Source organism: Lemur catta, chromosome 21, assembly GCF_020740605.2.
Source record: "Lemur catta isolate mLemCat1 chromosome 21, mLemCat1.pri, whole genome shotgun sequence".
Taxonomy (NCBI): Eukaryota; Metazoa; Chordata; class Mammalia; order Primates; family Lemuridae; genus Lemur; species Lemur catta.
In genome coordinates, this window is record NC_059148.1 from 16,196,623 (window position 1) to 16,222,609 (window position 25,987).

The following is a 25,987-nucleotide window of genomic DNA, read 5'->3' on the forward strand; positions in this document are numbered from 1 at the left end:
CAGCTTCCCCCGCCCTGGCCTTGCTAGAGAACAGCTGACGCCTGCAGTCCTGCTCACGTGACCTCTGCAGCTGCAGCTCCCTGTTCTGCTCCTTGTTGCCGGCCCGGGTGGGCGCTTGGAGGGGCTCCTTTTGTGAGGAGCGCCAGGTAGGCACCCTGGTCCTGCTGGTCCACTGCTGGAACAGCTAGGGGAACACCAGGCAGGCGCAGTCGGGCAGACTTGGGCAGATCAGACATCAGGCCCTCTGTGCTGGTCCCGGGCAGTGGGGACAGAACGTGGGTGGCCTCAAGATGTCTCACATGGTCCTACTTGCCCTCCTCCTGTCCTTGTCCCTTACCTCTAGGAAGGCTGCTCTGCCTTTCCTTCCTCTGTTCTTTGGTCTTCTTTCCCCCTCAATAACAGACCTTTTCCCCTTTCTCTCTGCTGACTTAGCAGCGCACAGCGGGCGTAGAGGATTAATCAGTGACAGGAAGCTGCCTTTTTCGGAGCAGTGACCAGTTGTGGTCAGGAGAGCCTCTGCAAGGCCAGTCCTAGGAGTTTGTCCTACTTCCTGCCCACTGCTCACCCACCTGCTCCTGCCATGGGGCACCTCGGGGCCTTCCTCTTCCTCCTGGGGGCCCTGGGGGCTCTCGCTGAGATCTGTGGTGAGTAACTGACATCTACCCCATTCCTCTTTCCTCCTGGGTCCTTAGTAGGGAGGACTATATCGTCCAAGCCTCTCATTATATATCTGGGGAAACTGAGGCTTAGGGGTAGGATGGGGAAACTCATCTTGCCCCTCTGAGCTCCCAAAGCCATTTGGGCTTACCTGGACCTCAGCATTTAGCATGTTGTATTGACTTTTTTTTTTTTTTTTTTTGAGACAGAGTTTTGCTCTGTTGCCTGGGCTAGAGGGCCATGTTGTCAGCCTAGCTCACAGCAACCTCAAACTCCTGGGCTCAAGCAATCCTTCTGCCTCAGCCTCCGGAGTCGCAGGGACTACAGGCATGTGCCACCACACCCAGCTATTTTTTTTCTATTTTTAGTTGCCTGGCTAATTTTTTTTTTTTTTCTATTTTTAGTAGAGACAGGGTCTTACTCTTGCTCAGGCTGGTCTCAAACTCCTGAGCTCAAGCGATCCTCCTGCCTTGGCCTCCCAGAGTGCTAGGATTATAGGAGTGAGCCACCTCACCCGGCCAGCATGTTATATTGAGATTAATACATCTGACTCCTCACCAGACAAGATCTCCCCTATTAATTCAGTCATTCGTTCATTTATTCATTCAACACATACTAAGCCTTTTCTGTGCCAGGCCCAGTGTTAGGCTTTGGGGAAAGAACAAAGAGCAAGACAGGTCCAATTCCTGCCCTCCTAGAGCTTATGTTCTACTGAAGGGGACAGACAAAAGAAATCAAGTGACACACTGGGCTACGGTGATTGCTGAAAAGGAAGCCAACCAGGAGCCACTGATTCAGGAAGGGAGGTTAGGGCAGGATTTCCGGGGACCAGGAGGCCACATGAGAGCTGAGTTCCAAAGGAGGAAAAGGAGCTGGCGAAGAAAGGAGTGAGGGACAAGCATTCCAGGCAGAGGGAAGGGAGATTTGGAGGCCCTGTCTGCTCTGGCTCTGTGTCCCACAGCTGTGCCCCAGGGGGCTTCTCGGGACCGCGCAGGACCTGTGAGTCTGAGTGCACAGGAGCAGGGCCACTCATGCTCTCGAGCCAGGCATGGAGCAGGGAGCAGAGGGCTTCAGGACTGTGGGCTACCCATCTCTCTTCTTCCCTCCTTGCGCTCTGCACGCAGGGTTGCATTCACCACCATGCTCTCTTGTGATCCTCGGGAAACCTAGAGGCAGGTGTGGTCATGTCCAGGTGTCAGATGAGGAAGCCAAGGATTGGAAGGGCCAGATGACCTGCTCAAGGTGCTCCACCTTTATCAGAGCTTTGTCGAACTCAGTTCTTAGAACTCCAAGCTAGGGTCTTCCCTGAGCACCAGAAGCCTTTGGCCTGTGTTCTACAGGGGCAGTCAGACCCCTCAGCCCTGGGCTGTTGGTTTTTGTCCAGACAGTCCCCAGGAGAGACCTGGGTTTGACCAGCTTGAGCTTTCCCTCCTGCAGACCTGGTCGGCCCAGTCCTCAGCCTTGGTAGCCCATTACCCTGACCCCACAAGAGCCCCTTCCTCTCAGGGTCTGGACAACCTTGAACTGGGGCCTGAGGTGCAGCTCACTGCTGCTGAGTCACTGAATCACACCCAGTCTCATTCCCTCACCTGGGCTAAGAATGCTCCCCTGCCTTCCTCCTTGGTGGGGTGTGAGACAGAATCCCATGGTATAATACCTGCTTTCCCAGCTTAAAGCTCTGTGAGGTTATGACATTGCCAGGGATGGCTGCACTAACGCTAGTGCAAGGTGGCCTCCTGTGTTCCTGCATGTCAGCGCCACTCAGTCCCAGCTGGCAGGGCTGGCCTGTGGGGAGAGAGCCCGCCCGAAGCTACTTTTATTACCCTGGGTGAATCTGCCTGGCTCCTTCCTGCAAGGAGGTTGAACTGTGGTTATCAGCCTCCCTTTACAGCCACCTCCTCCTTGTCTTATCACTTCTAACCCTGTCCTGACTCATCGTGCTGGAGGTCAGAGCCCAGGGTGAGGGCAGGGGCTCCCTTACCAGTTTCAAGAAAAGAGACAGGGAAAGAGAGGTGAGGAAGGACAGATGACCAGAGACACAGAGGCTGGGAAAGACTGAGACAGATCCAGAGAGTCTCAGAGACTGAGAGAGAGAGACCTACAGAAATGGAGACAGACAAAAGAAAGGCTCTGAGTGAGCTGGGTGCAGTGGCTCACACCTGTAATCCCAGCAACTTGGGAGGCTGAGGTAGGAGGATCCCTTGAGGTCAGGAGTTTGACACCATCCTGGGCAACACAGCAATACTCTCATCTCTGATAGCAATTTTAAAATTTAGCCAGGTGTGGTGACATGCACTTATAGTCTCAGCTGCTTGGGAGGCTGAGGCGGGAGGATCATTTGAGTGCAGGAGATCAAGGTTTTAGTAAGCTGTGATTGTGCCACCATACTCTAACCTGGGCAACAGAGCAAGACCCTATCTCAGGGGGAAAAAAGAGAAAGCAAGGCTCTGAGCAAGACAAAGGGAAAAGAGAAGCAACCCCTCAGTCTCTCTTAATTAACATTTGGTGAGAAACCAGCCAGGTGTTCTGGCCTGAGCCCACACAGTAAAGGATTATGTAGAGTTTCATGCCAGTCATTGGTCACCTTATAGCAACAGATATCTGTGACTTTTGGGAAACCTGGAGAGAGATGGGGCTGTGCTCCAGGAACATTGGCCCTCACGCCAAGAGGCCCAGGAGGCAGGTGAAGCACTCTGCAGTGGTTCCTTTCCTTGGTCCCCTGGGATGTGGCACCGTGGAGGCTACTGCTGGGTAGCTGAAGCCCAGCAGCAACTGGAGGCAGTAAATGGGGACAAAAAGCTCAAAGTGCCTTGAAGGCAACCAACCCTGTGCTGAGCTCAGGTCCCTTCCCCAAGGGAGGCAGGCAGCACTCAGCTGGAGCTGGGAAACATCCGTGAGACTTCTGCTTCCAGGGTATCTCAGCATTTTGGTCGCACAGCTTCAAGCCAAGCCCACAGCACACAGATAAATGGCTGCAAGCTGTGCCTGTTTTCTAAGAGCTCACCTCACAATCTCAGGCTCTTTACTTAAACAGAGATGGCAGGAAAAGAGTGATTTTGAGGTGTGCATGGAGGATATTTCACCAGCCAGCCCCAATTAACCAGTTGGCAGTCTGCAGCGGTTGAAAATCGGATGTTCTGCGTGTGGGCTGAAGTTTTTGTTAAGGGGTAAGAACGCACGTTCAGCAGGGCGCCAAAGAGCAGGGCCTTCACAGTCAGGTCCGTCCTTGACTCTGCAGCCTCGTGTAAGACACAACACAACTTTGAACTTCTGTTTCTTCCTCTGCACAAAGCGAGGATGACAGTAGCTACGTCAGAGGACTGGCATAAGGACCAAGTGAGATCGGGCGCGGTGCCTGGGGCACACCCCACAGCTTGGCATCCAGTCTCTTTGTCACCTCTGATGGATGAAGTGGTTGCCTGGCAACAGCATCCTGTGCCCTCAGCCTGCCACTTCTTCCTGGCTCACTCCAACTGCTGTTTTGGGATCCCTGCATACCTTTCAGTATGGCTGACTTCCTGCTGCAAGTGAGGTGCATGCTGGGTGGAGGTGGGGAATAGAGATGTGTATTCCCTGGGGAAGATCCTGGTAAAGTCAAAGCAATTCCCTGCTGGTGGCCTTGCCCTGTGACCTCATTTGCACCATTTTCTTTCCCAAGAAATACCAGAGGTGGATAGCCGGCTGGTAGAGAAGCTGGGCCAGCGCCTCTTGCCTTGGATGGACCAACTCTCCCCGGAGCACCTGAACCCCAGCATCTACTTGGGCCTGCGCCTCTCCAGCCTACAGGCTGGGACCAAGGAGGACCTCTACTTGCACAGCCTCAAGCTCAATTACCAGCAGTGCCTCCTGGGGTATTGCCACACTCTCTCTTCTTTCCCCATGTCTTGAACCACATCTTAAGAGACAGGACCTGGATTCTGGTTTGGGTCTGTCACTGCTTCGTTGTCAGGCCTTAGGCAAATTTTGTCTCCTCTGGGCCTTTCTCCATCTGTAGATTGAAGGGGTTGGTTGAACTAAATCAAGGGTGCTAACACAGGGCTCTCGTACCAATATTGCCCCATCCTGTGCCTGAAGCAGACATCGCTAATCTGTGACCGCACTCTTTCATACTGAGCCCAGAAGCAGCATCTTTCTGAGCTCCCTTTCTGAGGGGCATTAAGGAGAGGCCTGTTCTGGGGTTTGAATGAGAGGTGGACAATCAGGAGCACCACAGAGTGCCTCCTGCTTGGACTCCCTCTTGAGAAGTAGATACGGGGTGGGGAGAGGAGAGAAAGGGGAGAGCGTGCGGTCGAAGCATGGCCGAAAGGGTGGGGCAGACACAGATGATTTGGATGCAGGAGGCTTCAGAGTTTATCCTTGAGTTTAATCTTTCATGTTTATTAAATGTTTGTGTTATGCACTTCACACCAACATAGCCAACACACCTACTTTTGGCAGTTCTAGAAAAGTTTCCAACTGTGAGGATTTTTTCCACTTTGTGATGTTGGTCGGGGGCACCCCCCAAGCAAGGTTTACCCGGGTGACGCTTTCTCACAAAGGTGTTGTTAACTGGCCTTGTCCTAGGTCTGCCTCCAGCGATCACAGCAGTCACTGCCAGGCCAAGACTTCCATGGGCCAGCTGGGCCTCTACCTGCTGGCTCTCAGGGCTAACTGCGAGTTTGTCGGGGGCCACAAGGGCGACAGGCTGGTCTCCCAGCTCAAGCGGCTCCTAGAGGACGAGAAGAGGGCCATTGGTGAGGGGACACCGTCTTCTGGGGGTGGGAGCAGCTGGGAGGGCTCATCAGATGACATTCTCTGGTGAGAATCAGAACTTTGGGTTTTCTCCCCAGGCCTCTTCCCCACCTTCCATTCTGCCCACCTCACTATCCACCTGGAGGTTTGGGCCTGCCCCAGTGGCATTCTTGATCCAGCCTTTCCTGCACTCCACGTGTACTCTGTTGGCAAGGCCTGATGCCCAGCCACCAAGATTGACCTAACTATCCACCTTCTGGGACAACTAACCACACAGCCTCCTTACTACTTAACTTCTTAGTCTGTCTCTGCTAACTTTCCTGCCTCCTAAGTTGACCCAGCACACAACAGCCAGCGTGAGCCTTTTCCATACAAATCTGATCTTGTTAGCATTGCTTAAACCCCGTGGGGGCCCTCACTGCTCCATGCACAGCTCTCAGGCCTGGCCAGTCTGCCCTTTCCTCCTCTCCAGGCTCTGCTCACCATCTCTCTGGTTCTCACACCCGCCTGCCCTTCGTGGGCTCTGGCCAGGCTGGCCTGCTCTCAGCTCACAAGCCAGGGGCCTCATATGTGTTCCCTCCATCTGGACTGGCTCCCGGCACCTTCTGGTTCACTCCTGCTCCACCTTTGGCTCTGCCTCCAGCATCGCTTCCTTGAGGAATCCTGCCCTGACCTCCCTCCTAGCTGCCCAGAGACCTCTGTTATATGGCTCCATGGACTTCATTCCACCTTTCAGTTATAATCGTGCTCTCATGAGCAAGAGTTTGTTATGGTGAAGGCCCCATCTGCACAGTGCCTGGCTGCCATCTTCTACTCCTTCCTGCAAGCACAGTGCCTGACAGTTAGTGGGGCCTCAGCAAGTGTGAATCAGGCAGTGAAGGATCCCACGACTCAAAGGAGGGTGCTGGGAAGAGCAGGCAATGGGGTCCTGTGTGCTGGCGGCGCTGGTTGCGGGGAGGGGACAGAGAGGCAACTCCTGAAGCCCCACCCCTTGGCTTTCTCCCCGCCTCCCAGCGCACAAGGGTCACCCCTACACCAGCTACTACCAGTACGGCCTGGCCATCCTGGCCCTGTGTGTCCACCAGAAGCGGGTTCATAACAACGTGGTGGACAAGCTCCTGTATGCTGTGGAACACGAACAACATCTCCACCAGGGCCACCTCTCTGTAGGTGAGTGGGCGAGACCCTGGCAGGTGCTAGCCTAGCACTCCCTAAGCACCCGGTCCCCACTGAAGGCCTCCACGCCCTGGCCCCATGCTCACCTTTCCTTGGGACCCCTCCTTATCGAATCCTTTAGGAGTGACATGACAAGGGCTCGGGCGTCGGGTGGCACCTGTGAGCCAGCTTTGGAGCTGGATGGGGATCCTGACCCCAGCTCCATCGCACACTCATCGTAGGGCCCCGTGGGCAAGTCAGGTGGCCCTTCTGGCTCAGCTTCTCCTGTAAGATGACCTCCCAGCAGCATCTCGATAAAGGATGCCTGTACAAGTAAAAGGCTCAGCGTGTGCCTGGCACAGAGACAGCCCTGGGTACCTAGCTATGACCTTAGCATCCTATGAGCTAGAAAACCTGGGCCCTGGACTCTGGACCTGCCTCCTCACTGAGTGACCTTGGGCCTCCGTTTCCTTTTCTTCTCGTTGTGATTCAAGGTTTCTTCTAGGCCTGGCATTTCATAAGTGAGTGTCACATAGGTTAGGGGTAGGATGTGGTGGGTTGAGGGTTAGGTGTCCCTAGAGAAGAAGGCAGCAGAGCCCCTGCCAGGAGGGGGTTTGTTCTGCCTCAGAAGCTTGTGGGAAAACCACTGTGGACACAGTAAAATTACCTGGGGAACCTGGGGGGAGGAGGGTTTTCAATGTACCAATGAAACGAGACTCCCTGGGGGTGGACCAAGGCATCAGTTGGTTTAAAATTCTCCTGGTGATTCCAATGTGCAGCCAGGTTTGGGAACAAGTGGTGTGGGGTCAAGTCCTCATGGGCCTCCCTCCTCTGGTCTCTCTCCCTAACCCCTAGCCCCCCAAGGAGTGGAGTGACCCACCCAACCAGTTTCCCCAGGACTCAGTGGCTTCCTGGGACATAGGACTTTCAGTGTCCAGACCAGGAGAGTCCTGTGCAAAGTGGGCTGAGTTGGGGCCCCTAGCTGATCTGACCATGTTACCCCTTCTTCAGACTCTGTGGTGGCTGCCTGTTGCCCCAATGGCCAGACCCCTGAGGCCCTGCCTGGCCTGGCCCCCTTGGCTCCCCAGCCCATCACATGTCCTGTTCCCCACAGACACGGTGGCCATGGCAGGCTTGGCCTTCATCTGTCTGGAGCGCTCCCACTTCAACCCCAATAAGAGACTACAGATCACCACGGCCATTGGGACGGTGCAAGAGAAGATCCTGAGGGCCCAGACACCCAAGGGCCACTTTGGGAATGTCTACAGCACCCCACTGGCACTGCAGGTGGGAAAGAGACCCTGGAGCAATGGCTACCCTGGGGGTCAATCGGGGGTGCACTGGTGAGGGACTGGAAGACCTGGTTTCTCCCTGCTGGCTGACCCACCTTCCCCCTCTCTTCCTCACTCTGTCACCAGATGCTGATGACATCCTCCATGTCCCATTTGGAGGTAGGCACAGCATGCCTCAAAGCGAAGGCTGCTCTGTTGGCCAGCCTGCAAAACGAGGCCTTTCAGAACCCTCTCGTGATTTCCCAGCTGCTGCCCGTCCTGAACCGCAAGACATACATTGATCTCATCTCCCCAGACTGCCTGGCACCACGAGGTAGCCCAGCCGTTCACAGGGGCACAGCCCTTTCCAATCTGCTGAGTGCTCTTGACATCTGCATGTCCCAGTGAGGGGAGGTTTGCTGAGTCCAGATTTGCCAAGTCAGCACGAGTTTGTAGGTGTGCATGGGACACAGCAGCTAAGATGTGGTCACCTCTTCTAGCCCCTCACAGTGTGGGGAAGAAGACATCAAATGGAGAGCTCTGGGTGGGCACCTTTTGTGACACCTAGTAAAGAAATGTTTGAGTGAATGAATGGATGAATGAATGGATGAATGGGGAGGGGCGCATTATGGTAACTCTGACCCAACATGGTGAGCCCAGACAGCAGCATGAATCAGGGCTTCATCTGGGAGAGGGGTTGACGAAGTGAGTGGCATTTTCCAGGGGAGAAGGGAGAGCAGAGCCAAGAGCAAAGGCACAGAGGTGCACAGAATTTGGGGGAGTTGGGGCAATGGTCTTGCAGAAGAGTGGGGTCTTGGGGAATGAGCAGGAGCAGCAGGCAGATGAATGAAAAGGGGCTGGGGATTGTTAGAGGCAACAGGGGAGTGATGTGAACAAATGCATGGTCTAGAAAGAGCTGTCTGGGGTGCTTTGTGGCAGACAGTGGGGAGCAGGGATACTGGAGGCAGAGAAACCAATGAGAGGCCTGACTTTGGGTGGGCCGTGATCATGAGGGGATATGAGGGCAGGGGAGGCTGGAAGGGCAGCCAGGTTTCAGCTGAGCAGGTACTGGTGGCATTGACTGAGATAAGAACATGGGAGGGACGAGGTCCAGTGGCCACAGTGTCTTTGAGGAAAGACAGGAGGACTAACATCCAGACTCCGTGTCCTCGCGCCAGCTGGCCCTTGCTTTCTCCCCAACACAGTTATGCTGAGACCAGCTACAGAGACCTTTTCACTGACCACAGAGATCATCAGCGTCACGCTAAAGGTCCTCAGCATCTTTCCGCCATACAAACAATCCGTCTTTGTCCTTGCTGGGTCCTCCTTGGAAGATGTCCTGAAGATGGCGCATGAGCTAGGAGGATTCACGTGAGACCCCCACCTCCCAGCCCTCACCCGACCCCGCCTTCCTGACACAGGGTCATGAAAGGGACAGTGGACAGAGGCAGGGTTCCCTCAGGAGAGGCACTGGCCCAGCTTCTGCTCCTCCCTTCTTTACTCCTTTCTTGCCCACATTGTCATGGACACAGGGAGGTGTGGGCCAGCACTGTCAGTAAGAGAGCAGGTTCTGAAAGTGGAGTCCCCCAACTGGAATCCCAGCTCAGCCACTCTCCAACTAGGGACCCAGAACCAGTTACTTACCTGCAACTCAGGGAGGACACCCATTGTGCCACCTCCTCACAGGGCCAACTTGAGGACTTCAGGAGTTAGTGTCTATACATAGAGATGGTGGCACGTGCTTTTTATATGTGCAGGGTCCAGCACGTAGCAAGTGCTCAGTACAGGTTTGCTTTAATCTGAGTAAGAACTCTTATGATCAAATCTTGGTCCAATCCTGTTATTAATTACCCCAAGAGGGTGGGACAGTGTAAAACTTGCTTCTTACCCTGAGATTAGTCAAGTCTGAGGATGGGCGTGTCCGGGGTGCTGTGCGATGCCAGGCCCTATCCATGCCTACGTAAGACAGACATGATCCTCTTGTCACCAGTGAAGAATCTGGCCCAGAGAACTTGAGTCCCTTCCAGCAGGTCACACAGACCTCAGACTTTTCCCCTAGAATGATGTGTCTTGGTTTGAGAGGGCCCCAATTTCTATGAGTTCCCAGAGAACAATGTCCTGCAACCAGGAAAGGCCCATCGCTGGCACCTTGGGGTCATCTAGGCCAGGAAATCTCAGACCAGGGGTATGTAGTGCCTCGTTCGAAGGATAAAAGTGCCCCCAGACCCCAGGTTAAGCTCCTTCTTCTGTAATATGACTTAGATGCGTGCTACTATGTTTACTAAATAGAAAGTCCTTTCTCTTTCTAGCTTTAGACAGCTATAAATTCTGATCAACTGCAAATTACGTAGAAAGAAAAATATGAAACCCAATAACATTCAAATAAGCACTGTCTGCGGAGGTGCAGGCGTACGCTGCCGGGCATGGGTGGGCTCTGTGCTTCGGCACTCCCCTGTACTTGAGTCACTGTCGAGCCTGAGTGCTCTTCTCCCGGCCCCTGGACACTCCGTTCACTATGAAGGCCACCTTCTTCCTCTTTCTGGTCACCTGCAGAGCATAGAGCAACACGCACCGTAGTCATGGACGGCCACACACAGATCGAGCGCCCTTGGCAGGGTTCAGTCTCGCACACATGGAGATTACCCAGAACCTGCTGCTACGCATGTTTGGATATTGTCATCACCATGAAAAACAAATAGAAGTTAATGTTTTTATTTAGAGTTCAAGGACCCCAGGGAAGACATCACGGACACTAGTCTGAGAAATAGTTCCCTGCTGGTGCCAGTGGGTGCCCGGCAGGAAGGCTGGTTTGAGGTCCGTGTAAGCACAGTGGAGAGACAGACAGACAGATGTGGAGGGAAGTAGCCCCAGCAGCCACTTGTACCCTGAGAGTTAAGGAATGGGAAAGGGCTGTTCTGGGACATTCCCTAAAACAATACTTTCCCTTTGTCTAAGTCACCCTGTGTGGGTTTCTTTTTCTTAAAACTAAAAAAAATCCCTCTCTCTAAGACCAAAACTATTGATAACACAGCACCCCAGAGGGCTCTTTCTAGAACCTACATTTGTTCACATCACTCCCCTGTTACCTCTGACAATCTCCCCTCCTTTTTGTTCATCTTCCTGGCACCACTCCTGCTCATTCTCCCAGACCCCTCACTTCTGCAAGACCATTCCCTAAAATTCCCTCCCAGTCCCCCCAATTCTGTGCACCTCTGTGCCCTTGTTCTTACCCCTCCTCTCGGCTCTGCTCTCCCTTCTCCCTTCTCCCTTAGCAAATCCCCACTCACCTCTTCAAGCCCCTGTCCTAGAGAAAGCCCTGATTCATGCTGCTTCCTCCCTTTGGAAGGAGGAAGGACATGGCCCGCAGAGTTTTACGAGGGTCCCTTTGGCAATGGCATCCAGACACGTTGGAGAAAGGCTGAGTTGGAGGCAAGGTGCTCAGAGAAGGGAGAGTGTGGATAAGGAGTCTCTTGGTTGTCAGGGCCAGAAATCAAACACCAACTCTCTCCGCAATGGGGAGTGTGGAGTGTGCGAGATCAGACAGAAGACGGCACACCTTGGCCCCAAGAAGAGGGGAATGCCACTGAGCCACAGAGACCCAGTGCCACCACCAGGTGTCTCTGCCTCTACCTCCCACTTCCGTGTGTCTCTCTATACGTGGGCTTTGCCCTCTCTCATGGCACATTGGCAGCTTCTGACCCTTGTCCCCTGCAACGTCAGTCCCCAGAGAGGGGACAACTGCTGCATTGAAAATGTGATAGGTGTCCCTTCCTGGAGGCCATGGTCATGGCCAATGTGGAGAAGATGAAGCCTGAGCGGGCAGTACCAGGGGGCTGGAGAGGAGCAGGGTGGAGGTGAGACCCATGGACCTATGGTGAGATGGCCCAGGAACGTCAGGGTAGGACTTTGCTGGTGCTAGAACAACAGTGGCCTCTTCTGTCTTTGCCTTTCCTTTTGTAGGTACGAAACACAGGCCTCCTTGTCAGGCCCCTACCTGACCTCTGTGATGGGGAATGCAGCCGGGGAACGTGAGTTCTGGCAACTCCTCCGAGATCCTGACACCCCTCTGCTGCAAGGTGAGGCTGGTGGCCTGCCACCCGGGGACATGTCCCCCACCCCAACCTTACTCAGCTACGAGGCCGCATCAACTCACCCCAGCTTTCCCCTGAACCTTCCTGGGCCACAGCTTTATAAAATTATTGATATTCAAGATTGCATATAATTTATTTAACTGAATTTTTAGAATTTTTATATAAGTTATGATGGAGACTCTAGGAGCAGATAGGTATAAAAGAAGAAAATTAAAATCACCTATAATTTACTACCTAGAAATAACAACTCTTAACTTTTGGTGTAATCTCTTCTAGATACTTTTTAAAATATGTAAGTCTGTTTTTTCATAAAAAATGGAGCCATGGCCAGGCATGGTGGCTCACGCCTGTAATCCTAGCACTCTAGGAGGCCGAGGTGGGAGGATGGCTTGAGCCTGGGAGTTTGAGAGTTTGAGGTTGCAGTGAGCTATGATGATGCCACTGCTCTCTACCCAGGGTGACAGAGTGAGACTCTGTCTCAAAAAAAAATGGAGCATTATTCTATATCAATGCTATTCAATGGAAATAAAATGTTGCCCACATATATAATATTAAATTATCTAGTTGATGAAACTAATATTAGTAATATATATTATTTAACCCAAAATATCCAAAATATTATCATTCCAAGATGTAATCAACGTAAAACTATTAATGACATATTTTACCTGCTTTTTTTTGGTACTAAGATTTCAAGTGCTCAGTTGCTGCACGTGGCTAGCGACAAGCATTTTGGACAGCACAGCTCCATATACTGTTTTGCAGCTCTGTTTTGTTCATTCTTAATGTATTGTAGACATCTTTCTATGTTGGTATATGCAGATCATCCTCTTTCTTTGTAATAGCCACATAGGATATCATCCATTAAGTTGCTCTGGGCTGCAAGTAACAGGAACTGCAACGCAAACTAGCTTCCACGATATGACAGCCATTGGTTCGCGTGCTCAGAAGTCCAGAGGTAGTGAGGATTTCAGGGGCGTTGTAATTTTAGGGATTTCGGGGCTCTAGTTTTGCTTCCCTATGACTCCTTTGGGTCCGTTCTCTTCTTTTTTAGAATGTTTCCAGTTTTAGCTTTTATGCCTCAAGCTGTGATGAGCACCCTCATGCATCAGCCCAGACTCTCTCTTTTTTTTTTTTTTTTTTTTGAGACAGAGTCTCGCTTTGTTGCCTGGGCCAGAGTGAGTGCCGTGGCATCAGCCTAGCTCACAGCAACCTCAAATTCCCGGGCTTAAGCGATCCTCCTGCCTCAGCCTCCCGAGTAGCTGGGACTACAGGCATGTGCCACCATGCCCAGCTAATTTTTTCTATATATATTTTTAGTTGGCCAGATAATTTCCTTCTATTTTTAGTAGAGACGAGGTCTCGCTCTTGCTCAGGCTGGTCTCGAACTCCTGACCTTGAGCAATCCACAAGGGGACACAAACATTCAGACCATAGCACCTCCATTGAGAGGAAATATTCCTGACACCTGGGCTCTCTCAGAGGCTCCTGTCAACTCCCTGCCGGTTGCAGCCCTGTTTCTCCAGTGAGGACGCTGGGATTCACAGAGGTCAAATAACTAGTCCAAAGTCACATGCCAAGGACTAGAGCTGGGGCTTAAACCCAGTTGTCCTACTAGAGCCTGGATTCTTTCTGGTGAGCGAGGGCTGACTCCCGGGACACTTTGCTCGTGGTCCTGCTTCTCCCTCTGGCCCACCCTGAGCGAGTCCCTCTTCCTGACGGCCCCGTGGGAGTTATGAAGACAGCGACCCTACCTGTCAGGTGTTGTCAGGGGTCCTGCTTCCTTTCGCCTCACGTTTGTCATCCAGCATGCTGTCTTGTACCCCCACTCTCTGGAGGCTCCCCCAGTGAAAGATGAGCCTTGGGGACCATGTGGCTGCTGAGTTCAGAGCCTCTTGGCTGGCTCTGGACAGCTCCCAGCACCCCACCACCAAGGCCTGAGTGGATCCTGCAGGGCCTGGCCTCAGGGTTGGGGTCCAGAAGATGGGGTTGGGGGTGGGACACAGGACACTCTGCCCAGTAACCCTCCCTTGCTCAATCTGCTTCTGCAGGTATTGCTGACTACAGACCCAAGGATGGAGAAACCATTGAGCTGAGGCTGGTTCGCTGGTAGCCCCTGGATGCCCTCACCCAGCAGCCTTGCGCACTCCCTGAGCTTCTACCCTCCCTCCTGACCCCTGGAATAGGCACTTGCCTGACACTGCTGTCACCTCCTATGTACTTGGAGCAACGTCTCCCAGGCTGCCCCAGCCACTATCCCTACAGGGGTCCTAAACCAAGCCCAGCCTGGAGCAGGGAGCCAAGCACCTTCCCTGGGACTCTGTCAGCCCAGGTCTGGCCAGCCTGGCCCCACGGGCCTCTCATGAAGGCCACCCTGTGGTCTGAAGGGCATGAAGTATCAGACTCCTCAGCAGAAGGAAGAGAAGTCTGCAGGCTGCTGGCGTTGTGAGTACCACCTGTTCCTACAAGGTCTGTGTGGTCCAGGGGCTGCAGCCCTGACCCCAGGTCTCCACCCCGCTGTCAGGGCGGTGGCCCCGGAGCTGGTCGTGGCGTGGTAGCTGGCGAGGCTGCAGCCGGGCTGCTGCTTTTGATATGATTAAAGCATCGTCTGTGCACGTGCTGCAGTGTCCTGGTGCCACATGTCTCAAGAGAGGGTGCAAGGGCAGGGAGTGGAGAACGGGGAGACACCCCCAGAGCAGGAGAGGAGGGGGCCTGAGCCACCTCCTGGGCACTCGGGGAGTGACGCCGGCAGTGGCAACATTGACTACTGCTTCCAGAGCACCTACTTGCTAGACACTGCCTTGCACAAATCTGTGAGGTTGTTGATACTTTTGTTTTCATCTCTGTTTTGCATATAAGGAAGCTGATGCTCAAAAAGAGAAAGTGACACGGCCACAGACAAGAGTGGGTTAGGGGACACACAGACCTGGCCTGGGGTGGCCTCCCAGCTCCTCCATTAAAATACTGAAAATTGAGCGCTTTGATGATTGTTATGGTCACATGGCAGAGCCCTGATTCCACTGGAGGCGAGGACCCGGGAGCTAGAGTCTCATTCCCTGCCTTTCACCAAGGCACAGTCAGGGTACTACGCAGGTCCGGGTCCACGTGCCTGGGAGGACGTGGTGACATGCTCAAAGTCCTCTAAGCTGCAGATTAAACATGTGTTTTTTCCTAGAGCATCAGCTTCGCATATTTAGGGTCTGATTTGGGAGGAAAAATAGGTGACTTAAAACATTCTTTTATATTGAAATGAACATGGGGGTATCAGGAAGCCAAATGCAAAACAAGCCTCATGTTTTCAAGGTGGAGTGTCTGCACCCAGAACCCCCAAGCGCTTGTTCCTTAATCATGGCGAGGGACACTTCAGGGAGGACTGGGACCTGGGGCTCTCCTGTAACAAGCCTGCAGCGCAGGGGTGGAGACTCAGAGGTCAGCGGCTTGCCTCAGGTCACACACAGCCTGTAGATGGCAGAGCTGAGATCCTCAGCCACTGCCCCAGTGCCCAACACTTGCCACCGCACCATCCTGCCACCTTCCTGCCCCCTGAGACTCAGCCTGAGGAGGCCACAGGCCCCTCCCATACTGGGGGGACTGGCTGTGGCAGGTCTCAGGCCAGGCTGGAGAGAAGGTGAAGGGTAACCACAGGGGACGCCCCTGCACTAGGCTTTCCAGGGTCTTCGAGCTGGGTTTGACCCTCCCTCGAGGAGTGACTGTCTTCGTTGGGGTGTGTTTGGCTCTGAGGAGCGGGAAGCTACTGAATCCTGCTCAAACCAAAGCATATAACTTGGGAGGAGCCAAAGGCAGTAATGAAATTGAACTTGGGGCTCAGGGCTCCCCTCCCTCACCTCTGCTACCCTCAAGCCTCTGTCTCTTCCCCCTCACTCAGTTTCCCCAGGTGCCCCCCTAGCAGGGACTGTGCCACCTTCCAATTCAAACCCCTAAGGCCCCTCTTTCTTTCTCAGCCTGCGTCCCAAAGCCACTGGGACACTAGGTCAGGGGTCTAATCTGGCCCAACTGGCAGGAAGCAGTGTTGGTGAGAGGACAGTCATGTTCAGTGCAGGGCCTGAGGGACAGAATGGGGGTCTGATCAGCAGAGGCCGACCCCTGAGACCAGGACAGGTGTGTGTCTAGCCCACATTTAGATCTGGATGGTTCCAGACAAGCCACTTCTGCGCTCGGAGCCTGTTTCCTAACTCATAGCTGTGGGATGGTGCCTTGGTTTACACAGCATATTGTCTCCTCATGGATCATGCATGGGGAAACTGAGGCCTCAGGAGGGAAGTGATTGTCTAGGCATGTGCAGTGACAAGAGGAGGGGCCTGTCCCACGGCCTCTGCAGCACAGTTAGTAGAAATGGATTCTTCTCCCCTCCCAGTGTCCCCAGAGCCCCTCTCCGTCTTGCCTGCTTCCCATAGCAGCCAGCCCTGGTCCCCGAAGAGCAGCAGTCGGATTTCAGGGATTTGGGGGGCCTGTGAGCAAGGGCAGGCTGCTCTGGGCTTCCAGGGAGACCCCAAGGAATGCAAAGGAGCCCCTGCTGCCCTCCCTAAAGCTGGGTGCCCTGGTCCCGCATAGTCCCACATGGGAATATCCTCTTGAGAGCCTTGCCGCCTGCTGGTTGAGGCAGGTTAAAAGCCGGCGCTCTAGAGCCACACAGACCTGGTCCAAACCTCCCGCCAGCACTCAGGCTGCACGCCCCTGGGCACCCTGCTTCCTTCCCTGCCCAGAGCTCCTCTGTGAGTGGGATAATCCCGTGCCTGCCTCCAGGAGGAACTGTGAGGAGTGGAAGGGATGAAGCCGTCTGTCCTGGCAGCCAGCGGTGTTGTGTCTTCCTGTGCCCTGGCCCATCTGTGCAGTCCTGTCCAGGCCTCGCTAGGTTAATCCCTATCCCACATCGCCACCCCTCACCATCCAGGGATGTGGGAGCTGTTTCCTGGTGGTCTTGGAGGAGGTGTGGACAGATTTTCAATCCCCATCAACTGAGCTCTGAGAAGGGTCAAGGGTGCTTTTGTTTTTAAGAATTATTGTTGTTTTCGTATTGAAAAAAAATGGTTGGAAAACTGACAAACTCCTCCAAAGAATATAACCCCTAGGCAGCCCAGATTCCTAGTTTCTCAGGAAATGGAGGGGGAGCTGCCTCCTTGGCTGGCTCACTTTCCCACAACCCTTCCTGGAGAAACCCTGTCTAAATGTGCCCAGGTTTTGGTCATCAGCCCGGAAATCCCCCTATCGGCAACCCCTGCCTTGCAGTTTGGGCTATTCAGCAGTGATTTGCAGGCTCCAGCAGGTGCTAGAATCACCAGAGACAAATGTGACAATTGCTGGGCCCACGCTTGACAGAGAGCGTCTCATTCAGCAGTTCTGTGAGGCTGGGGTCTTTAACCGTGTCCAAGGACTGAGATGAGTTGCGCGGCACCTGTAGCCATTTGGCGGCCTGGCCACCAGAGGGCGCCGCGGGACTGTCTGAGCGGTCCCCGTTTGAGGTCTTGTTCCACCAGACAGGTTGCTGTCATGAAGGACTTGCTGGTCAGACTCCAGGAGAGGGGTGGGCGTATCCCAGTGGGCAGGAGCTTCTGCAGGGGAAGGAAGCTCGATGACAGGAAAGAGGATCACGGCCCACACTGGGCATCTGGCTGGGCCTTGGTCCTTGCACACCTGGATTCCAGAACTGACAGGCCGGGGCCCTGCCTGGAATCTGGGTCGGCCTGTCCTGCTCTGGGAGGAGCTATTTACCCAACCCTGAACTCAGAGAGCGACTATCGTTTGGGTGGGAAAACCGAGACCCAGATAGGGGCAAGTTGCTCTGTCTTCCATCCCAGGGCTCTGGCCTACCAGGGCTGGCGGCAGGGGGTGGAGCCCAGGAAGTCCAGCTGTGAGTCAGCTGTGGGCGCCCGGGGGACGCGACAGGGGCAGCTGGCTCGGGATGGATGCTGGCCGGCGGTCCCCGGCTTCCACAGCTGTGGGTAACCCTGGTGATTCAGCTTCCCTCTGCCGGCCCGGAGAGGACGCCGCCCTGGGCTAGGAGGTGGCTGGGGATGCTGGGGCTAGGAGGGGCGATGGAGGGGCCTTCTCTGCCGGTGCTGAGGTCCTATGAGATCACTGTGGCCAGAGACCAGGTGGGCCTGACACCTGTCCTGCGATGCGGAGCTGTGGGCCCCTGCTCAATGCCCAGCTCCTTGAAGCGGGGGGGTGGGGTGGGGGGGGTGGCGTGCCGGCTACCCCAGGGTCTCCAGCACTGTGTGTTGGTCCCCATGGGGACTCTCCTTGGCTCTGGGCAGGGAGGGGCCTGATCTCCCGGGTGGCGGGGACAGACAGGCTGACCACTCCAGCTGGGGGGGCTCTAATGGGCGGACGCGCAGGCCGAGGGCGGAGCTAATGCGGGAATGCCAGGCTGATGGGCAGGAGCCGGGAGCGGCGGTTTGGGGGCGGGGCGAGACAGCCCACCGGCTCGGGGGCGGGGCCTGGCCGGGACGGTGCCGGGGGCGCAGCCCAACTTTCCGGGTGGGGCGCGGGCGGTGGCGGCGGAGGCGGGGCTGCGCCCGCCGGGCCGGGCCTGGGCTGGAGCCTGGCGGGATTCCCTGCTGGCGCCGCAGCCGCAGCCAGAGCCGCAGCCAGAGCCTCCGGGAGCCGGAGCTGAAGCACCGGCCCCGCTGGAGCCGAGCCGAGCCGAGCTCGCCGCCTGGCACCGGCTGGAGCGCGAGCCGGCGCGTCACCCTCACCGCCTGGGCACTGGCGGAAGCAGCGAGCTGCAACCCCTCGGGCTCCCCCGGGCGCGGAGCCCTGACCGCCCCTGCTAGGCCTGGTCACGGCCTGAGCACGCAGGAGTTCCCGGGGTCTGGATCCCCACCCTAACGGTCTGGGGACCTAAGAGAAAAAACGAAGGAGGATTCCATCTAACAGCATAGCGTGGGCACTAGGCGCGGAGGAGAGTGGAGACTTCACCTGGCACGGGGCAGAGGTGCCCGGAGCTTATTAGGCCGGGCTTGAGCATCGGAGAGCCTGGCATCCCAGCAGCCACGACCTTGGCTCTGCCTTGTCTGAGCCGACACGGTCATCTCAGCTCCCAGACCTCGGCTGGCACAAGGAAGCGGTGCTCTCACCTGTCTGAGACTGGGGACAGGATCTGAGGAACCAGGATCTGGCGGGGCCCAGAGCTGGTCACTGGGCAGCCCGCCTTCTGCCCCAATTCCACTGGTGCGGATGTGCCTGTGCCCGCTGGAGCACCATGAGGGCAGGATGACCTCAGCTGAAGCAGCGGCAGCGGCTGGTGGTGCTCGGGTGGCTAGGCCCGCTGGGTGGCCTCCTGGAAGCCCCCAGACCCTTGGGCAGCCTGGCCGAGCCCGGGTGGCCGTGGCAGCACTGGTGTGGCTGCTGGCAGGAGCCAGCATGTCAAGCCTCAACAAGTGGATCTTCACTGTGCACAGCTTTGGGCGGCCCCTGCTGCTGTCGGCACTGCACATGCTGGCGGCAGCGCTGGCATGCCACTGGGGAGCACAGCGACCCGTGCCAGGTGGCACCCGCCGCCGGGTGCTGCTGCTCAGCCTCACCTTTGGTACCTCAATGGCCTGTGGCAATGTGGGCCTGAGTGCTGTGCCCCTGGACCTAGCACAGCTTGTCACCACCACTACACCACTGTTCACGCTGGCCCTGTCGGCGCTGCTGCTTGGCCGTCGCCACCACCCGCTACAGATGGCTGCCATGGGCCCCCTCTGCCTGGGGGCTGCCTGCAGCCTGGCCGGAGAGTTCCGGGCACCTCCCACCGGCTGTGGCTTCCTGCTGGCGGCCACCTGCCTCCGAGGCCTCAAGTCCGTTCAGCAGAGTGAGTCCTTGGGTCACTGGCTGAAGAGGTGGGGGTTGGGGCAGGTGTGTGGCCTTGACGGCCCTGTGAGGGGTATGGCTGTTATCCCATTTTGCAGATGAGGAAACTGCCACCTGGCTTTGGAGGATGCAGAAACTGAAGCTCAACGAGGGCCAACAGCTTAGTGAGTTCAGGGCCCAAACTGAGGCTCTGGAGGCCCAGTTAGTACTTGATAGCAGTTGCCAGTGATCTGTGTCCCATGCTTTGTCAAGCCCTTTGTCCCTTAGTTCCCCCTACTGCCCCTGATCAGGGTAGGTACTATAGTGTCCCCATCTGATAGAGAGATGCAGGGGCTTGCCCTGAGCCATGTGGCCAGAGAGCAGCAGAGGCAAGATTTGAACCAGACAGTCAGACTCCCTGCTGTCCAAGTGATGTGAGCAAAAGAGGGAGAGCCAGGCCTTGAGCTGGGATTTGCAAGCAAGGGCTTCGGCTAAGTCTGGGAAAAGCTGATGTTTACTGGGAGCTACAGTGTGCTGAGTGTTCATCTTGAGTTGCCATGGCAACCACCAGCTTCATCCCCACTTTACAGATGATGGGACTGAGACCCAGAGAGGTTCATGATTTGCACATGGTCACATGGCTCCTAAGGACTCAAAGCCTGGTGTGTGTGACTCCGACACTGGCCCTGGTGAAAGGGGGCAGTGGGGCTCTGGGCAGGGACAGGCCAAGGCTCGAGGCCTAGATCTTGCTATAGATCATTCTGCTTGAGGGTGGAGGCTGGCTTTTTGTCTGTGCTACTAAGGGGCATCTGAGTCACAGCCCCCGCCCTCTCTCTGCCTTAAACCAAGGAAGGCTTGGGGGAGGCGGGGGCGCCCACTCAGGGTGAAGGGATCTGCGTTCCAGCCGTAACCTTGCTCATACTTGCTGGTTGACCTTGGGCATGTCTGATCTTATCTGGGCCTCAGTCTCCCCGTCAGTTCAGTGGAGGAGGGTCAGAGTTGATGGAGTCCAGGGGACCTCTTGCTCTCCCCTCTAGCTCTGAGATCCCGTGATGCAGGCCTGGGAGAAGGAAGGGGAGCTCCGGGGGTGCTGGGCTGGGGTTGGGGGCAGCCAGTAGCCAGGGAAGGTTGAAGTCAGAGACCAGCCCTGCCCTGGAATCTTCAGAGCTGGGACCCAGAAGCCCTGTCCCCATTCTCCCAGGCCATGGGGTAGGGCCAAAGCCCAGGTCTATTTTTGCCTGCAGGTTACATGAGAGCTGGGGACTGAGCTGGGGCATGAGCTCTGGGCATGAGTCGGTACTGGGAAACCTGACCCTGTGGGGCCCTCCTGGGCAGGGCCCAAGGCTGTGAAGGTCCCAGCGTTGAGGCCCACAGTGCCCCTCCTGAGGCCAGCACTCTTCACACAGGGCCCCAGGCTGCCCGGCCTGCAGAGAGGCTATGGCTGGCCAGGCCCCCTGCACGTGGGCAAAGAGTGGCATGTACCTGGCACCTGGCCACTTATTGGCTTCTGCCAGCTCCCTCCTTCCCTCCCAAGCCTCAACTCCCCGACTGCCAGGCAGGTTGGGTGTTTGCTCTGGGCTCCCACAGCCCTCTCTGCTTCCCCCATTGTGGCTCTGGAGGCCCTGTCTCATGCCATGTGGTCACCTGTCTGCTTCCCACAGGTAACACACTGGGGCAAGTCTGTGTCCCCAACACCTTGCCCGGGGGCCTTCCCCAGAGCAGTACTCCTTAAATGATGTAGTTATTGACAGCTCTGACAGCCAGATTGATGGGCTGGTTAGACTCCATGGCTCAGGGTGCTAAGGAGGGTGCTTAGGAGGCTGGAGGCCCCACTAACAGAGATGCAGAGACAGAGAGGAACAGACTGGAGCCAGGGGCTGAGATGGGTTTTGAACAAGAGGAGGTTTCTACTGCCAGGGGCTCTGGGAGAGGCACCAGGGCCAGACGCAGACTAGAGTGTGAATGGCGGACACGGGCTCCTTTCCCGAAAGTGGAGTCTGTGGGAGCAGAAGACAAGCGTCCGGGAAGAGGAGAGCCCAGGCAGCCGTGGGCAGGGCCAGCGGCTCCCCTTCTACCTGGGCTAGTTGCAGGGGAGGCGGGCGGTGCCACCCTCCTGCCCACAGAAAGGTGGGAAGCGGGGAGCCAGCTTGCTGAGCCCATTCTCAGCTGGCCCCAATTGTGTCACAGAGCAGCCTGGCTCTGATCGTGGCCTCTGAGTGCTCAGGCTGATTGGGGGGACCATAATGGGCGGAGAGAAGCTCTAGAGCCAAGGGAGTTACGGGTGGGCCAGTTGCTTCTTCCTGGGGAGCTCTGAGAAGGCTGCTTAGGGGACGAGGTGTGCAGCGATGATGATAACAGTGATGCCATCGTGACAGCGAGCACTTGCGGAGGCCTCCCCAGGTGCCCACACCGTGCCCGGCCCTTCATACTGACGGAGCAGGAAAGGGTGTTGTGGGGATGAGAAACAGGCCGTGCTGGGGCACGGGGTGTCAGCCAGCAGGAGCAGAGTGTGAGGGTCATGCTGGCTGCCGGGTGAGCGGCTACCACTGGGCATCGGGCTCTGTGATCAGCACGTCACATGCCCCTGTGACAGGCTGTTGTTGCCCTCCCCATACTGCACACAAGGAGACTGAGGCATGAAGAGAGGGTGACTTGCCTCATGTCACACAGCTAGTGAAGGAGCAACAGGGAGAAGGCAGTAGAAGTGGACAAGGTTTACAGAAGGGTCAGCTGCTGTCTGCCTGTGGCAAAAGCTTGATTCTGATGGAAGGGGGAGGGGATTGGCAGGGCAGGGGGCGCTGAGGAGGCAAGAGGACAGATTGACATTTTGGGAGCCCCAAGAAGGGGTAAGTCACCTCTGATAGTGGATCAATGCCCTTTCCCTGGGCTGCAGGGAAGGGAGGTGAAGGGCTGGGTGGCATGCACAAGCCAGGGGACGGATGGGGAGGTGAGAACCTTCCTGCCCGGCTGCCTTGCAGAGGGTGAAATTCACCAAAGGGGAAGTTCACCTGAAACCCCGAACACCTTCCTGGAACGGGACCTTCCACATGCAGGCCAGAAGCAGCTCGTAACAGTGCTAAATTTGGAGCCAACAAGCAGGAGGGATTCTGATTATCTGTTCATTTCTAGAAGCGCTTGAGCTGGAGGGACTGTTGCCTAGAGAACAAAGCCAAACAGAATGAAATCGAGAGAGAAGTAAAATGTCCTATTCTAAGCGTAGCCTATGAGTAAGCATCTCTTTGGCTCTTCAGAAAGTGTGTGTCAGAAAATGCAGAGATTCAGAGAGCCCTGGGAGGGGGCCTGTGTTGATTACTCATCTCTCTCCACGAAAACCTGGAGTGGGTCCCACGCCATCATTGCCCTTGTGCAAATATTGTCCGTCACCTGGGCTGTGTGTGACTGCGATCACTGCTTCCTTTGTGAATTGACTGGGTGGCAGCACGTGTTCGCACAGGCACACACAGGCCTGCGTTCAAACACGAGCGAGACGGCAGGGTCCCCCTTTCCTTGCAAAGGTAAAAGGTTTCCTCTTAGTCCTGGATTCATCTCCATGTGTCCCAGTGTTGGTAGCAAAAACAAATGCTGATGATCAGTTATAAACAGTGAGTGTTAGCCAAGAGCCCACAATGACCTTCTTGTTTCCTTGTCATTCCCATGGTCATAAGCGAATGAAGCAATGAATGGACTCACCATTTTGACTCAAACAAATTATTTTGAAACTCTTCCTCTTCTTCTCCTCCTTTTAATAGCTAGTAAGTGGTGGAGCTGGGACCCTCTGCTGGCCCCGCCCTGCTATGGGGGCTGGAACTGCAGTGTGGGGTTCTGGTGGGTACGATAAGGGCTGAGGCCACAAAAGGTGGTCAGGGCCACTCAGTGCAGGGTCTTCACAGCTGGTTTAAGAACCTAGGACTGTTTCCTCCAGGGCTGGGGTAGCACCTGAAGAATGTTTCTTTTTTGGAGGCACTTTTTGTATTTATCGATCGTTTGGATCTCCCGAGCAAGATGATTGTTTCAGCCCGTGGGAGATGGCTTGTAGTAAGAGACTAACTTATTTATTTTTACATTTACTGAGAATTTGCCTTATAAGGGTAGGTTCTCTTTTAAAATCTTGACAACAACCCCATGTGTGAGGCTTTACGATTATCCGACTTTCTAGGTGAGGAAACCGAAGCTTGCAGAGGTTAAGTGTCTCTTGTTGAAAGACCAGGTCACAGCTAGTCAGAAGTGGACACAGGTCACAAACTTAGGTGGTTTGACTCTGATGCTTCACTGTCACATTTCAGAGCAGGAGCCACTAACCCTGGCCGAGGGATTGGGGTAGGCTTCTTGGAGGATTGGCCATGGAGGCCACGCTGGGTTGGCCGAGTGGCGGTTGTCTGCCCCTGGGTGCTGATGGCCGCTGTCCTGGTTGCAGGTGCCCTGCTGCAGGAGGAGAGGCTGGACGCGGTGACCCTGCTGTACGCCACCTCGCTGCCCAGTTTCTGCCTGCTGGCGGGCGCGGCCCTGGTGCTGGAGGCTGGTGTGGCCCCGCCACCCACTCCTGCCGACTCCCGCCTCTGGGCCTGCATTGTGCTCAGCTGCCTCCTGTCTGTGCTCTACAACCTGGCCAGCTTCTCCCTGCTGGCCCTCACCTCTGCCCTCACCGTCCACGTCCTGGGCAACCTCACCGTCGTGGGCAACCTCGTCCTGTCCCGCCTCTTGTTCGGCAGCTGCCTCAGTGCCCTTAGCTACGTGGGCATCGCACTGACTCTTTCAGGAATGTTCCTTTACCACAACTGCGACTTTGTGGCCTCCTGGGCTGCCCGCCGGGGGCTGTGGCGGAGGGACCAGGCTGGCAAGGGGCTTTGAGACCCGGAGGAGCTCAGGGGCCACCTGGGACAGCCCCAGACTGAATCTGACCTCAGCCAGTGCCTGCGGGAAGGGTGGAGAACAGGCAGCCGCCACTGCTGGGGACCGTGGGGAGGGAGAGGCACCTTCTGGAAGGGCTGCCTTGGAGGCTGGAACAGGGACTCCCAGAGAGACCTACCTCCTGTCCCTGCCCGCCTCATCCCCATCACAGACCCTGCTCACCACTGGATGGTGGGCCCAAGCCTGGCACAGTCACCGTGCTTGTTGGAGTAATTATTAGGATCAGTATCAGCTACTATGCTGAAAATTGCTGGGCAAACTTTGAAAACCTCAATGTATTATAATGACGATGATGATGATTCTTGGCGGTTGCACAATCCTTCCTCTCGGGGGGAGGCAGCTAGGGGGCCCAGGGAGGGGTTTCTTTGCTGCTGGGCTCCCCTAGGGAGCTGGGGTGGTCTGTGCCAACTCCAGGCAGCTGCTGTGGCATCACCCCAGGGTCCCCCAATTTTGGGTCATCCGTCCTCAAATAAACTATTTTTGCTTGTACACCTGTGTCATTCCTTGGGAGCACAGACAGGGGAATATAGGTTGAGTGGTGGGCCACCCACGCAGAAACTAGGACATCCTCCCTTACCCACCGCGGCCTGTCCGGGCCCCCAACCCAGCCCTGTTCCCCCAAATCCCTCTGCTGTGCCCTGGCCCCTCTACTCCATCTTCCATGCAGCTCCTTTCTCACAGAGGGATCTTTCTAAAACACACACACTCTGTGGCTCCTTGCAGCTCATGGGGCGAAGTCAGAACTTCCTTCCCTAGATTACAGGTCTCTCAGGACCTGGCCCTGTGGCCTTGCCCAGCTCTCCCTTCTCTTCACTCTGGGCTCTGCCTTCCAGCCTCAGTGACTTCCTTCAGGTTCCTAGGATGCCAGGCCCACACACCGGAGCCCTTGCAATGTTGGTACCCTCTTCCCTCACATCCTCCCCTCTTCTTATGACTGCATATGCAGGGCTCCCATGGAGGGAAACTAACACAGGAGTCCAACCCCTAGAGCTAGCCCAGAGCCTCCTGATTGGCTGGCTGCCCTTGGCTTTGTCATGTTACCTCTCTGAGGCTCTGTACACTTAACTCCCTCCGTCCAGTTACCTCCCTCGAGACCACTTGTTAACAATCCTAAGGACCCAGCCTGGAGTGGGGAGACCTGGGACTAATCCTGCTCGCCCCCCTCACTGTGAGCCTCCCCTGAGCCTGCGCCTCATCTTTCAGGTCTGCAAAATGGGTTGATGATCCCCGTGGAGAGGATTCGAATGAGGAGCCTGGTGGGCAGGGCCAGGAGCGAGGAAGGAGGTGATGGTGCCAGTTGGCTCTGTCCCTGTCTTGGGCTAGTCATCCACCTTCTCTGAGACTCCAGATCCATCTGGAAAATGTCCCCTCTGTGTGAGG

At 55.8% G+C, this 25,987-nt stretch overlaps 2 protein-coding genes across 3 annotated transcripts; both read left to right on the forward strand.

Annotated features, from left to right (window-relative positions):
• The first annotated feature begins 43 nt into the window (after positions 1 to 43).
• Positions 44 to 14,525, forward strand: TCN2 (transcobalamin 2). Of its 2 annotated transcripts, none has more exons than XM_045534476.1 (10): positions 44 to 146; positions 433 to 644; positions 4,316 to 4,508; positions 5,221 to 5,390; positions 6,403 to 6,558; positions 7,658 to 7,830; positions 7,962 to 8,148; positions 9,020 to 9,185; positions 11,775 to 11,890; positions 13,957 to 14,525. In XM_045534476.1, the coding sequence occupies exons 2-10, from the start codon at positions 581 to 583 to the stop codon at positions 14,016 to 14,018; spliced, it is 1,287 nt and encodes a 428-aa protein (XP_045390432.1). In that variant the 5' UTR covers positions 44 to 146; positions 433 to 580; the 3' UTR covers positions 14,019 to 14,525. The 2 variants fall into 2 exon arrangements, with proteins under 2 accessions (XP_045390432.1, XP_045390433.1); XM_045534477.1 differs by having other exon boundaries at positions 48 to 146; positions 436 to 644.
• A 3,941-nt stretch (positions 14,526 to 18,466) lies between these two features.
• On the forward strand, positions 18,467 to 25,096 carry SLC35E4 (solute carrier family 35 member E4). The gene is made up of 2 exons (XM_045534478.1): positions 18,467 to 19,721; positions 24,114 to 25,096. The coding sequence occupies exons 1-2, from the start codon at positions 19,103 to 19,105 to the stop codon at positions 24,545 to 24,547; spliced, it is 1,053 nt and encodes a 350-aa protein (XP_045390434.1). The 5' UTR covers positions 18,467 to 19,102; the 3' UTR covers positions 24,548 to 25,096.
• The last annotated feature ends 891 nt before the right edge of the window (positions 25,097 to 25,987 follow it).